This window comes from Emydura macquarii, unplaced genomic scaffold (assembly GCF_026122565.2).
Source record: "Emydura macquarii macquarii isolate MOO-44397 ecotype Brisbane River unplaced genomic scaffold, CSIRO-AGI_Emac_v2 contig_1119, whole genome shotgun sequence".
Taxonomy (NCBI): Eukaryota; Metazoa; Chordata; order Testudines; family Chelidae; genus Emydura; species Emydura macquarii.
Genome location: NW_027131256.1, coordinates 19,455,012 through 19,469,586, shown reverse-complemented (window position 1 = coordinate 19,469,586; position 14,575 = coordinate 19,455,012). Strand labels below are relative to the sequence as shown.

The window sequence follows — 14,575 nt, the reverse complement described above, 5'->3', positions numbered from 1 at the left end:
AAAAGGAAGGGGTGGAGGAATAGTCATAGCTTGTCAACTGTTTAGCCATGATTAGCTGACTGAGTTTTGTATGCCTCATGACAGAGATAAGTCAGACAACAATTGCTACTAGAAGGAGCTAAATGTGCTTGTCTTACAGTTTAGGAAACGCCACCTGCACTTAATTCTCTCTGACATCCCAAATCCCTCAGATTGCAGGAACAATTGAAGATGTGGAGAACACAGCTCAAACTTCAATTGACTGCAGTGTTTGAAGCCCTTATTAGTCTCCAGATATTGATTTGTCATTTTACTTTTTCTTCCCTGGGTTTTGCACTCACTCTAATGAAAGGGCTAAAGTCTGCTGCTGTCAGTGTCTTCCTCATTTGTCACAATCACATGTGATTACACCTTACATGTACTGGGTGAGACTGAGTCCAGCCTTTACCCATCCTTCTCTTTTTACACCCACAATTATTTACAGACATAACTTGTATCATGTAAAACGCTTTAGTACCTGTTTGCTGTAGTAATCAGGTACTTAATCTGTTAATTAAATTAAAACATGGCTGCAAATAACTTTGGGCATAAAATTGCATTTCTCTGTGTTTCTACTTCTTCTTCCTTTATATGACTTGGGTAGGTAGCAATGATTACAAAGTTTTATCTAGGTTTGACAGCCAGGACATTGCCAGAGCAGTGAGCTGGTGAATTTCCTTCAGGCCCCCAGTGAAAGAATGAAGGGGACAATCAGTTATGACATGTTCCATTGTTTGTGACTGGTAACCACAGTCTCATACAGGTGTTTGCCTCATTTTCCATTTAAAGAGGGGTTGTCCACATCTCCCATGAGATGTCCTGATGCGATTATTTGTTAACAAAGTCATGCCAATCGTAAAAAGGGTAAATGGAATGACCCAATTAACCATAGACCAGTCAGGCTGACATTAATCCTGGACAAGATCATGGAAAGACTGATGCATGAAATCAGTAAGGAATTAAAGGATGGTAGCATAATTAATGCCAAACAAAATAACGTTACGAGAAACAGGACCTGTCAAACCAACTTGATATCATTTATGATAAGATTATTGGCTGATAAAGGTACTTGTTGACATAATAGACTGACATAAGGCATTTGACTTAATTCTGCATCACCTTCTGATATAAAAAAGTTATCACTGTACAAAATCAATGTAACCTAAATTAGATAGATTAAAACTGGCTAACTGATGAATCTCAAAAAGTAATTATAAATGGGGAATCGTCATCCAAAAGAGGTGTTTCTAGTGAGGTCCCATAGATATCTGTTCATGGCCCAATGCTATTCAATATCTTTATCAATGATCTGGAAGAAAATATACAAACATTAATGGTAAAATTTGCACATGACACACAAACTGTTGGAGTTTGGGGACCGGTCACTTATGTAGGCTGTCCTGGATTGGTTGGTAACATGGGATGACGTGAACATGTTGACCTGTGTCATGCAGGAGGTCAGACTAGATGATCCTTTTGGTCTCTTATGACCTTAAAAACTTATGAATGTATGAATAGACAGCCCATTAAAACTAAATAAAAAATCAGTGACTTCAGCAAATTGCTTCACCAAGTCAAACACACCTGGACAGGATGGGAGAAAGATCCTTTAGCTGGCCATTGAGGAATCTTTCTATCTGTAGCACCTAGGACTTACCAGATAGGCATCTTGATAATTTTTCTTTTATTTTAGGTACCTGCAGCAAGACCACAACTGTCAGGAACTCAGCTGGCTCTGGGTGCGGTCATCTTGCAACCCAATAAACTCTCAGTAAGTGAGTATGCTCCATGATTGAACAGATGGGCCAACAGATCCCTGTTTAAGCCTAGTAACAACAGCAGCACAGTGGCTGCTCAATGTGTTCCATGCCTGTACCTGTGTCAGGCCTGCTTCCTGTCAAGCCCTTGCTCCGTTCCTTGCCTGCACTACTCCCTTGGGACCTATTCTTGGTCCTGCCTACCTCTGAACCCATCTCCTGGCTCTGATCACTGGTATGCCTCCTGACTGTACCTCCAAGTCTGCCCTCTGATTTTGCTCCAGTCACTAAACCAGACTCCTCTCTGATCACTAGGTTGCACTGGCTATACCTCAGTGTGTGATCGTAACAATACCAGAACAAGGCCACAGGTATAACAGCAACTAAATGATCTTTAATTGAACTGAAGTTTTTATCTAATTCCAGATGCCATTACAAACTGTCAAACTGAGCTGGAGAATTAACAACACCCCTTCTTACTTGATCAGGAACAAGGGATTTGATACATACAATTTCTTTTACCTAAGTGATGATTAAATTAAATGTTTGTTTTAGAGTATATAACTGAATAATGAAAGTCTGCAACTAACAAACATATAATCTGTACTTGTGTTTCTTTAATAAGTTTCACGTTAAGTGCTTAGAAATAATTTGTAGTCAAAAAGTGTTTATGAGTGCTGAGATTACAAAATTATTTATATTATTTCACTATGGCACTGTGAAACTGCATATATGCAGTGAGAAGATAGCTGAACAGACATGTTCATGCTTCATGCAATTACAATCTAGTGATTTTGCAGAGAACACATCAATTGTGATATCACACAAAATTGTCAGTTTCTCAGACCAGGGATGGAAGTTTGAATTATTAAATTATAAATTAAATAATTAACCATTCCTTTTTAAACACAGTTACAGAAGAGTTGATTATCAACTCATATTAAATTTAGAGAATATTTGTTGTCATAGTATTTTCTGGTGAATTTTGAGATAAATTCACAGTAGGTTTATGTAATTCACATTAACCCACTGTCTGTTTTGGGCTTTCTCTAGTTAATGGACCACACAATATTAGGAGTCTGTACTGCCTCCATGCTAATGCACTAGGCATGGGATTTTCAAAGCCACCTTTGTGAGTTAGAAGAATAGTCCCATTGAAAGCCTTGTACTTCTAACTCTCTTGGGTGGATTTGAAAATCCCCCTCTTCATCCTTTATTTCAAGCAGCAGGGGCTCATGATTTAAGATACAGAGATTTCAGTTCAATCCCCATAGACAAACTGCCCAGAGGTATCATTACAGGTGATGGCCCTTATGGGGATTTGAACTGCTGTAGACCTCAGACATTTGGGATGAGATTGTCTGGTCAGGGTGAATGTATACCACAACCACATTTGTAATGAGACCATGGGCTAGGTCATCTGGATCTGAAAGCATGAGCCTATACTACTTTAACTAAAGGGCCAAGGATAAACTTTTCAAAAACATATAAATGACTTAGGAGCCTGAGTCATATTCTCAACAATAATGTAGGCACTTTGCTTATTCACATAGCTTTACTCTTATTTTTCAGCAGTCAAACTAAAAAAGTAACATATATATAATTTGGGTCAAACAAAACATTTCTTTTTTTTTTTTTTTTAATTATTTTTTTAACCTTTTTGTAAAAAAATAAAAGCGAAGTAGAATTCAAAAGTTGAACTATTTCATTTAAAAAATGTCAAACCAAATCAGTTTACAAGAATGCAGAATTTTTAAAAATCCCACTAGGTGCCTATCTGCATCTTAAGGCACTTATCTTTAAAAAGTTGGCCCTAAGTTATTTTTGAAAATGGGGTTTAGGTCTTAGAGGCCCTTTTGAAATGCTTACTCCAAGTCCATTAGTGCAGAGTCAGGAGCAGTCTCAGAATGTTTATGTGAGATATTATGTCTGAAAGGGATTAGCTATGAACTATTGTTTGTAGAGGCAAATTTAAATTGAATTGACATTTCAGTAACTTATTCTTAACATTCTTAGCTTCTGAATTGGTTTTGGCTGAATGTTCACTGACAGTCCAATAACCTTTGACTGGTAAAGAATTTCTTTGGATGCCATATTAAGGATCCATAGTTCCATATTTGTAGAAAAATCACTTTCTCAGAATAATACAGAATTAGAATACATTTACCACTGTTTCATAGGAGTTTGACTTGTGATTCAGCTGATCATTCCTGGATAATTTGAAACCTCTCCGTTACATACATTCATTAAAATTTTGTCAGCAGTATTCATGACCATCTTTATAAGTCTTCTGTAATTTCTTATTTATCTATAAGGTCTATTTTGAGAACATATACATTTATAAGAAGACTTCAGTCCGTACGTTAGCTTAAACAGCATGAATTTCAACACATTAATGAGACACAGTATGGGTAAGTGTTAATTAATGTAATTTCACTAATAAATGTTTTTAATGTGGTATCAACACTAATTTTCTATCAAATATTTACAAATATCCTAATGGGGATTTTAGTGGAGGCTTGGGTTTCATTACAGAAGTTGCTCACAGATGTTTTTGAGGTTTTTTATATGCTTGCTTCTTACTTGGGTGTTTAGCAAATTTACTGTTTGATTGGAAATACACATAATTGTTTCCATTACATTATTATTAGGTAGTGGGAGCACAGAAAATCAGCAGATGAAAGACTCCCTGTGAGGGGAGATCAGGTCTTGCATAAATGCACAGAACTATTCTGCTGGCACCCATACCTTGTGAGTCTTCTAATCTCCATTTTCAGGAGGATAAAAGGTGGAAAGTCTCTAAGGAAAAAAAGGGGAAGGAGTGAGGAAGTCTTGCAAGTTAAAAAATCCTTCAGTGTTCATCTCGGGCATTCTGTGTTGAGGGTGTGCTGAGGACTCAGCTCATTCACTTAGAATTAGACACTACTTCTACTGCAGTCACTTTTTTCCCCTTCAGTAAGACTTACTTTCATCTCCAGTTTCAAATTCAAACTTCTGGCTATAGCCGCTGTATCCTGCTGCAGTCCTGACTCTGATATGAAATATATACTTGGTGGCTGGCTTGAGACCTGTGATGATAACACTTGGAGCCTTGGACCTTGTGGAGGAATAGCTGAGCTGCTCATGCTCCTGAGGGACAAAAGAGGGGAGAAATGATATCAAGTTGAGTTGTGCAAGCTTTGTACTTTTTTCTTATGAATGTAAAATTTGTTCATAAAAGGAGGTTCAGGTATGAATTCTGGTACTCTTGGTATTGTGCTATCATCACAATGTATGACATGACCTTGGATTAGGAATATTTTAAGTAATTTTGCTTACTCTTTCATACAATGCACATTGTATCTTTGTGATTTGGGTTAGTAATTATACTGTAGTCAAAGTAATATAGCATTAGTACAAGACTACATTCACAGAAAATGGCAGCTGAAATGGCAGCTACGTATTTTGCACAATGGAAAAATTAGAAGTTCAGTAAGTACTAATAAAGTGTAAAGATGTGGGAATATTCAAACACCCGCTACTCACTTCTACCCGCAGGTAGTGCCAAAATGCCGGCGCTATCCGTGGGTAGGCCTGTGGGTAAAAGAAAATACAGATTAACTTTTTTTTAATTTGAAAACTTCTAGCATGGTTCAACTGCTTTGTTGTTGCTGAACTTAATTTTTCTCTCCAGTTAGCTGTAATGTGATTAGATATAAATTCCCTGGCACAGTATGAAGAAAAAAACATTCTTCGCAGAATTCCCATGTTAAGCATTTTCCAGCCGATTCTGGGGGTTGTTGAGAAGCCCCAACTCCTACGGAAGTCACGGGGAGTTACAGGTGCCCAGCACCTCTCAGAACCAGGTCTTTAGTAGAGTGATTCAGTCTATCAGATTGCTGCACAAACTCAGTAATATGTAGTTTTGCACACAGAGAGTGCTGATGCTGTTAGTTCCATATTTTTAGGACACAGTGATGGTGTTATATAAGAGAGCAGAGAGTTATTTTATTTCATTAGTTACTGTCATTCCATAAATCAGTAATCTGTAATATTTTTACCAATGCCTTCAGGTCGCCTTTATTGTGCTAGAGAATGTCTCATCTACAATTCAGGCTGAAGCAGAATTATCCCTGGGACTCTCGATAATACAATAGCGGTACCCACAGGGCAACACAAATGTATAATGTCGTGCACTGATGTTACCCTATGTGGTATATTAAGTTATTCAAAAGTTGTTTCTAGCTTGTTACTGTGGAGAAGATATAGGAGGGAAAAGTGCAGTTTTCAGTTACATTGCAGACGTTTACTAATTTTGAAAAATATATATATGCTTTTACAAGAAGCTGGGCACAGCAAACATATTGAGCCAGATTCATCCTTAATGGAACCTCATTGAGGTCAATGGAGTTACACCAGAGATGAATTTAGCATGTGGCAGGAGGCATATCAATGCTTCCATTGGCCGGGATATAGCAAAAGTAACTAATTAAACCCCATAAGGATTTCTCAGAGTTAAGTGTTGGTATTGGGGTTGGGGAAGTATCAAATAGAATTTAAGATGATTTCAACTAATGCCCACTGTTCAAATCCTGAAGATAACTTGGGAAACTATATTAAGAGAAAATCCTCAGGTTGCTACTTAGTTAAACAGTCTGTTATTAGATTTTGAAATAACAAGCCATGTTACATAACATATGAACAGAATAAGTAACATGTAAAATAGATATGTACATATGGATGGAGACTACAGATAATACAAACAAATAACAGAGTTAAACTGTACACAAATTTTAACCATGTTGTGATCCTCACGTTTCCATTTTCTGTGAAATTTGATAAATTTGAGGTAAAATTTGAGGTAAAAATGCTAATTTTGATTTTTGAAGCTGCTGAAAAAAGTCACTTTTTGTTTGAGAATGGGCTCTCTTTAATTGGAAAAAGAGTGCATAGTTGAGAAAAATATCTGATTTTGCTTAGATGAAATGGGCCAGTTTTCAGGTTTGTAAGAAAATGAAGACCTTTCCCTGCCCTCACCTCTGCACATATTGAACAGTATCCTGTTTCACAGTAAATGTTGTTACATAGCAACACTATAACTTATAAAAAAAGAATAGACTAGAGATGAGGTTTGCACCAGTAGCTTTAAAAAACTGGACACGTTTTTGTGAGTGATATTAGAAAATATTTTATAGTTAGCATCACATCTAGCATTTAATTGGTTAGTTCAGTGAGATTTTTGTTTATAGACCTGATGCTGGTTAAATTGAAGTCAATGGGAATTTGATCACTGACTATTGTATAATAAGGATTTTTGTAGTTTTTTAAAAATTGTTCCTGTGTCCAGAGATCTTGGTATTTGCTGCATTTTATAAATTAAAATAAACTGTGGTTTCCATTAAGAAGTCAGCATTTGCCAACAGATACTACAGCATTTCCCTACAATGGGAATAGGAAATAATTGTGATCTGTGTGATATCTCTTGGCAAGCACTGCCTTTTTATTGCTGATCACTGTAGGTCCTTTGGTCTTATAAAAGGTTTATTTAAATTTGAAATATTATACCCATCATAATGTGACTACTACCATGAAGGAGTTTATGAAGTCTTTTCTGTAGTAATTTAAACAACTGTTAAGAAGCAAGTACACATGATTGATGCTATTCATAAATGACTTGGATTCTATGTAAGGTTAAATTTCACCATCTACATGATGCCCTACTATAGTAAAACCATGCATGAGGGCTCAGGTAGAAGAAGTGCCGAGATCTCTGCACACACGTTGTACTATCAGAGTGGTAAAATATAGAGCCAGTGTTATGACCTGGGCCATCCCTGTAAAGGTCATGGTCCTCTGCACCAGTTTTGACCTCTGGTTCTTAAGACCTGTGATGATAACACAGGAAGCTTTGGCTACCAGCAATTCTCTCAGCCATAGTTATCCCCAAAGACACTTAGGTGGAGCTCAGTGGACAACATAACATAGTAACAGTTTGTATGATCTTTTCCAAGAATTTATGCAGGGCTGGTGGTGCATGTGTGTGGTGGGGGGGAAAGAGGGGGTGGCGGGGGAAGGGGAGGAGGAGGAGGGAAGGGAGGGTAACAGAACAAATGGTTGTGCCCTAATCTGCCCTGTTCACAAAGCATATGCTCCACAAATCATGGAGGAGCACAGGTGCACATAGGGACCTTTAGGGAGTCCATAACAAGGGAGAAAGGGTGCTGTGGAAATGTCTAACCCCTTTGCAGGGAGGGATGAAGGGCATGCAAATGGTTTTCCCTCTGTATATGGATCTGGGTCCATATCAAACAACGAGTACAGTGCTCCTTCACGTTACCATTAATACATCACTCTAGTTTTCAGTAGGGATACTTATAAGAAAAATAATTAGGGAGAATACAGAGGCAGAAGGTGTGGAGCCTGAGTTAAAAAGGTAAATCCAGTATAAAGCAGAAAAGTACCTAATGCTAGCTCACAACCAAAACTATGATGAAGTTCTGGGTTCCTAAGAGATCCTCAGCTAGTCCATAACACCTTTAATTTGGCCAAAATATACAAGGCAAAAATAAATCTAACCCCATTAATGACATAACAAAAGTGCTACTGCAACAGGATAAATAGTTTGAGGCTCTCTGTCCAAAATCTTATGTAGAAAATATGGTATGAACCTTATGTGTGATACCTTTTACCCTCTCTTTTTCTCTCCAGTTATGAACCTATGAACATAAGATCTGCCATACTGGGTCACACCATGGTCCATCTTGCCCAGTATCTTGTCTCTGAAAGAGGTCTGTACCAGAGCTTCAAGGGGTGTGCAGAATAGGACAAGTCTGGAGTGTTGCACCCCTGTCTTCTGTTTGGGGTTGCATCCCCGACTATCTTGGCTAATAGCCACTGATAGACCTATCCTCCATGAATTTATTCAGTTTTTTTTTTTTTACCCAGTTATGCTTTTCGCCATCACTACCTCCCATGGCAATGATTTCCACAGGTTAGTTGTGCATTGGGTGAAAAAGTGCTTCCTCTTGTTTATATTAAACCTACTGCCTATTAATTCCATCAGGTGACCTCTGATTTTTGTATTGTGCAAATAACAATTTTCTATTCATTTTTTCCAAACCATTCATGATTTTAAAGACCTCTATCACATTCCCCCTGAGTTGTCTCTTTTCTCAGATGAATAGTGCTATATCTTTTTAGTCTCTCCTTGCACGGAAGCTGATCCATAACCTTGATCATCTTTGTTGCCCTTCTCTGAACCTTTTCCAGTTTCACCATATCCTTTTGAAGATGGGGTGACCAGAACTGGACAAAGTATTCGAGGTATGGGCTCACCGTGGATTTATATAGTGGGATTATGATATTTTCTGTCTTATTTTCTATCCTTAGTAATTTAGTAGTAGTAAGAATTGTCAGTTCAAAGGAAGATGCTCACTTTTGATCTAATTTTGAGAAGTGAAGAGCATACACAAATTCCATGGAAGTCAATAGGGGCTGTGAGTATAAGCACCTTATAGAATCAGTCCCTTGGTTACCATCATCATGGTATGAAAACTTGATTTAGTACAGAATATCCAGATTCTGGACTTTATACAAGGCCAATGATATTTTTCCGAATTCTATGTCCAAAGGAAAACTGCTCTTGTTTAGTGACTTTCTCGATCAACAGTTTTCTTGGGAAGGCCACTCGTCTGATTCTACAAACGTGTGCAGTGGCACTAATGGCCCAATACTAGGCACACTGAAGTGGAGTTCTGACATTAATATAATAGATACAAGATCAGACTATTGAAATAATGGAAAACTTGTTATTTTTACAGTGTATCACGATGGCTACATCTCTCCTATCAATATAAGCAGACTATAACGAAACAATTCTCTCGTATGACATCGTCAGAGCAACTGTTTTTTGTTCATGATGTGCTACCATGAACAGGACATTCATGATTCACTTTATGATTTTCCTTTCTTTAGATTGTGGTGACGATGAGTAAAATACTGATTTTGCTGATGACCCAAAAGTACACTGAATTAGAAGTGCATCCGATGAAGTGGGTTTCTGCCCACGAAAGCCTATGCCCAAATACATTTGTTAGTCTTAAAGATGCCACAGAACTCTCGCTGTTTTGAATTAGAAATATCTCAGCACTCAGGTACCCTATAGAATACCACATTAAATTGCCAATAAAAACTTATATGCAATAATGCTCAGATAACCTTTAGATTAACTTTACCAGTAAAGCATTGATAAGCTTCAGCAACTTTCAGACATGTGGGATTTGTCACCCTTTGTAGATGAATGGTAGAGAGAAATGCAGCTCTAATCAAACTACAATCAGCACGTTAATTTACAAATGGAAAAGATAGTCAAGTATAATTTGCTATCATTTTAAATTATATAAAAATAGTCCAAGGAATTACTCCTTTCCTCCAACTTGCTCTGCCTGGATTATTTTAAGAATGACACTCAAAGTACTTAGTTCAGTGAGTATCATGAGTCATTGACAAACCCTCTTAAAGTGGCACATGGGTTCTGCATTGTGATTCAAAACTTTCAAATTTGTGCATGCAAAAAGAATTAACTGAGACAATAAGTGGCCATTTACATATGCTGTTTGCTAATGTGGGTTGCATCCACTGTGTCCACACATGGAAATTTGCCCTTACATTATATTCTCCCTACTCAGTATTTTCAAGGCACTATACACTATTTTATATATAAGTACTAATAGAGGCACTATAGACCATGAGGGCCATCATTTTCTCCTGAGTAGAGATCACAATATAAGAGCTGAATAAATACTGCATTACAGGTAAGAATAATATTGCATGATTCTGCCACTTACAGTATATCAACATTTATTTAAAATCCATAAATGAGGAACACAGAAAAGTGTAAAAGAGCAATTTAATATTTTCTCCTTTCCTGCGTTTATCAATACGCTGCATAAATGTAGATGTGACTGTTGAGAGAAGCAGCAGTATCTAAAGGAATGACCTAAACCTTGGGAGTAAGGAACTCCTGTTAACCCCATCTCTGTAGCCATGGAAAAGGGGATCCTCACATCTCTTCTTCAGTTTCCTCATCTGTAAAATGGAGAGAAAGCTACTTGGCTATCTTGTGAGGGTGATGTGAATTTCATTAGTTAATATTTACATAGCCTTAAAATAAAGCACATGCTGGTGGCAGATGTGAGACCTTGGAAGCATGGAAATTTTAAATGGTTATTATACTGAGATGTGCCAGATGTCATGGGCACCAGGATTGGTAAGAAACTTTTGTATCTCTGACTATTACATGTAACTATGGATTGTATACCATACATAGCAAGTTACCAAGCTTCCACCAGGAACTAAAACTAGTGAGGAGTAATTACTGCAGATCTTGAGACAGACCTAAAAGGGTGTCCTGGAAGAGACCATGGAGAGGCAGAGGTGCAGTTGACCCCAGAATTGTAACCAGGCTCACAGGAAGCAAAGGTCTTTGAAAAATGGAAGAGTCTTGAGAGAGGTGGCAAGTGTGCCAGGAGAAGGCAAGGGGTCAGCAGAAGCTGAAGCTGTCTGTGGTGTCTATTCCAGAGAAAGGACCAGCAAAGTTTGATGGTAAAAACCACCATGTGTATTTTTTTATTTTTGTTTTGTTTTGTTCTAGTATCTGTCACTAAACTGAGATATAACCACTCAGGTGCCTGAAATATTGAACGGTGCTTTACCACTTTGGCCGTTCAGTACTTTCATGTTTTGATTGCCTGTCAGTCAGTTCATCACTCTTTCCATAGGTACACAAAGCTGTCGACAGGAAAGGGGTAGAATGGATAACCAATCTAAAGAAAATACAGAGAGGTCAAAACCCAGCCAAACATCACTTTAATTGGATTATGTACCTGGAAGGGCTGAGGTGAAATGAGGTGAGCCGTGAACAGGAGAATATAAAATGGGGAGAGAAGAGGACAGGGTGACCCCAAAAGGTGCTTGAAGTTTCACCAGCACAATGAGTGATATGGGCAAAGTGAGAGAGGGTGTATTATTAAAGATTAAATAATATGGAGGGCCAAAAAGAAAACAGGGTTTAAGGACAGTAGATAAGACATTATAGATCACATTGACAAGGTGATTGCACTGGGAGGAATAAAGTTAAGTCTATGCCTTAAATCAGTTATGGAAAGTCTGCAATCAGAATACAGTAAAAGGGCTGGGGCATGTGTCTTGAAAATCCTGAAATAGCCTGTATATTGAATACCTCCTCTCCAGCAGCTATAAAATATTCTAGTCATGTGTTTTCTGATTAAAAATGTTTACTAAAGAAAAAATTGGAATCAACATCTTAAAAGATGGCTTTTACGTTTGACAGGCCAAAAAGTCAGAGAAATTAGAAGTATTGCCAATCTCAAAATATCATGAATCAGGCATCCCAAATCATGAGAATGGCTTATAAAAACCTGAGATTAAAAAATCAAACCAAAACAAAAAAACATGAGGATTTTTTGTTTGCCTTCTGGTTTTTAAACCTGGAGGGTGCACTCAGGTCATGATTTCAATCTTTTCTTCTGCAACCATGAGGGCTAAAATAGATTTTCTTTAAATGAAAGCTCAGATTATCATATTATCACAAGACTCCAGGAGCTGTGGCTTTAAGCACAACACCAATTAACATGAGATTCATGATAAAATCATGAGAGTTGGCAACATTGATTCAGCCAAACTGACCATAAGTGACAGCACCAAGCCTAAGCCACAGCCTGTTACAACAGCAGAACCTCTCTATGACTTTAGGTGCCATACCTAGCTTCAAATTACCATTGCCTCAGCTGCAAGCACCCACAAATCAACCTTTACTCACACTACGGTATTGTACCTACAAATCACCTCTGGACATGGGTTCTAGAATTTATCAGTAAGGAACCAGAGACTAGGGAACTTTGGAGTCCTCAGAGACACAACACTAGGTTTGTCGTGCAGGAAAGATAAACTACTGCTGAGAACTGTACTATCCTTGGTGGAAGAGTCACCGATGTTATATTTTGCATTATTAATTTGAACATTGTCCATGAAAAGTTCACATATATAACCAAACCGTAGAAAGAAGAATTCTGTGAACAACAATCAATCACCTTGGTTGTTTTTACTAGCAGAATATCAAATAAGAAAGATTATTTAACAGCAGAGGGCTGACCAGAGTTCCTGTTCATTTCAATTAATTCTGAACATAAGGTCAGTTAATTTTATATACTTAATGTCCTGGAGATAATGTATATAGATCCTGTACCACACTCTGTCAACATCCTCACCTAAAAGGTTTTAACACTTCAGAAAATAAGATGATTCACATCACTGCATGCAAAAATCAATATATTATTCAATTTACTCCCTACTGTTAGATGTTGGGGTAAATTTTCCATTTTAATTTGTTAAAGTTCCTTGCTTTTGAAAAGTTGCCTGACTTATTTTTCTGGAGTTTTATTCCTTTAATGTATTATCATTGTCTGCATTTCATTGTTCTATTTGTGAAAATTCAATATGAAAAAATTAATAACAGATACAGGAAGTGGGTGTACTGATCATTTTAAGAGGGGGATTAATGTACTACAGTACACTGACCATTCCTTAAATGTAATAAAAAAGCAAATGCATAGGCAATTGAGTTCTCTTTCTTTCCCCTTCGTTTATTTTATTTGGGAACAGTGATACAGTACAGCTGAAGCACAGAAGTTGTGAATTATAGACTCATAGAGACAGGGAAGAGAGAAAGAATAGAAAGAAGTCAGGAATCCATTATAAATATAAAAATTGGGAACTTTTAATTTAAGATCACACAAAATGTAAAGAGTTCCAACAACATCAGTCACATGAAACTAGCACCCTTAAAAAAAAATCCAACCCTAAGGACAAAAAGGCAGATAGCTGAAATCCTTAACTGAAATCTAAATCTAACAAGCATTAAGACAAACTCCCAACACATACTGAATTCCTAAGCCACTTATGTGCCAAACGTAAATCCTCAGATGGAGTGAGCTCCTTCCGCTGGAGACCAGCTTCATAGTCCCTTGACTCCAACCCTTATTGTATTTTGCCAATCAACCCCTCCAATTTACCTTTTCCCCACCTCATTTCTTCTGGCCAGAAGTAAGGGACCACCACCATAAAATCCCTTATAACAACAAAACCAACTAAATAGTTAATAATTTTCCACTCTTCATAGGGGAACTGCAGTGCTGCTTTTGTTGCAACACTGCATTCCTAACATGAGATAATACTTCATAAATATATAAATAACAGCACTTACAAACGTGTTTCATATGATACAGCATAGAGAACAATAGGCAGTAGGAAACCCTATGGTGTCTTTTTGTTCCTAGGAAAACTTTGCTACAAAACGTTGTTCTAAGGTAAGAATGCCTCGATCTCTACTTTCTAAAGTAAGAGCCATTGAAAGAAGAAATGAATAAGTCCAGATTGCACCATGTACTCTGTATCTGGGTTCTCCTTTCTTACCTTTCTCTTGGAATATAACATTTAACCTAATAAAGAGATTTTAATGAAAATAATGTGCTTTTTAAAATTAACTCTTTAACAGATCTGTACGCCCCCACCCCCACTGCTCTTTGGGTGCAATCCAACCAACCCTTTCTATGGTGAAAAACCCAGTTGACTCCTGTGGGACAAAAAGAATGAATAAGAAATTTCAGGTCTAAGTACTTCATTTCTATACATATGCATATGTTGCCAACAAAAATAAGACAAAAGGATAGTTTAATACCAAAGAGAAGGATCGCTGACAAAGGAGTGCCTTATAAAGCACTTGTACGCTCTTAAATTTCCAG

The 14,575-nt window shown here is 37.4% G+C and overlaps 1 protein-coding gene across 1 annotated transcript in view; it reads right to left on the bottom strand.

Annotated features, from left to right (window-relative positions):
• Positions 1-14,575, bottom strand: part of EPHA6 (EPH receptor A6) — a 709,227-nt gene that overhangs the window by 220,019 nt on the left and 474,633 nt on the right. The window contains exon 6 of the mRNA XM_067546257.1: positions 4,742-4,904. Coding sequence (XP_067402358.1) covers positions 4,742-4,904 — 163 coding nt within the window. The remainder of the gene's footprint in view (positions 1-4,741; positions 4,905-14,575) is intronic.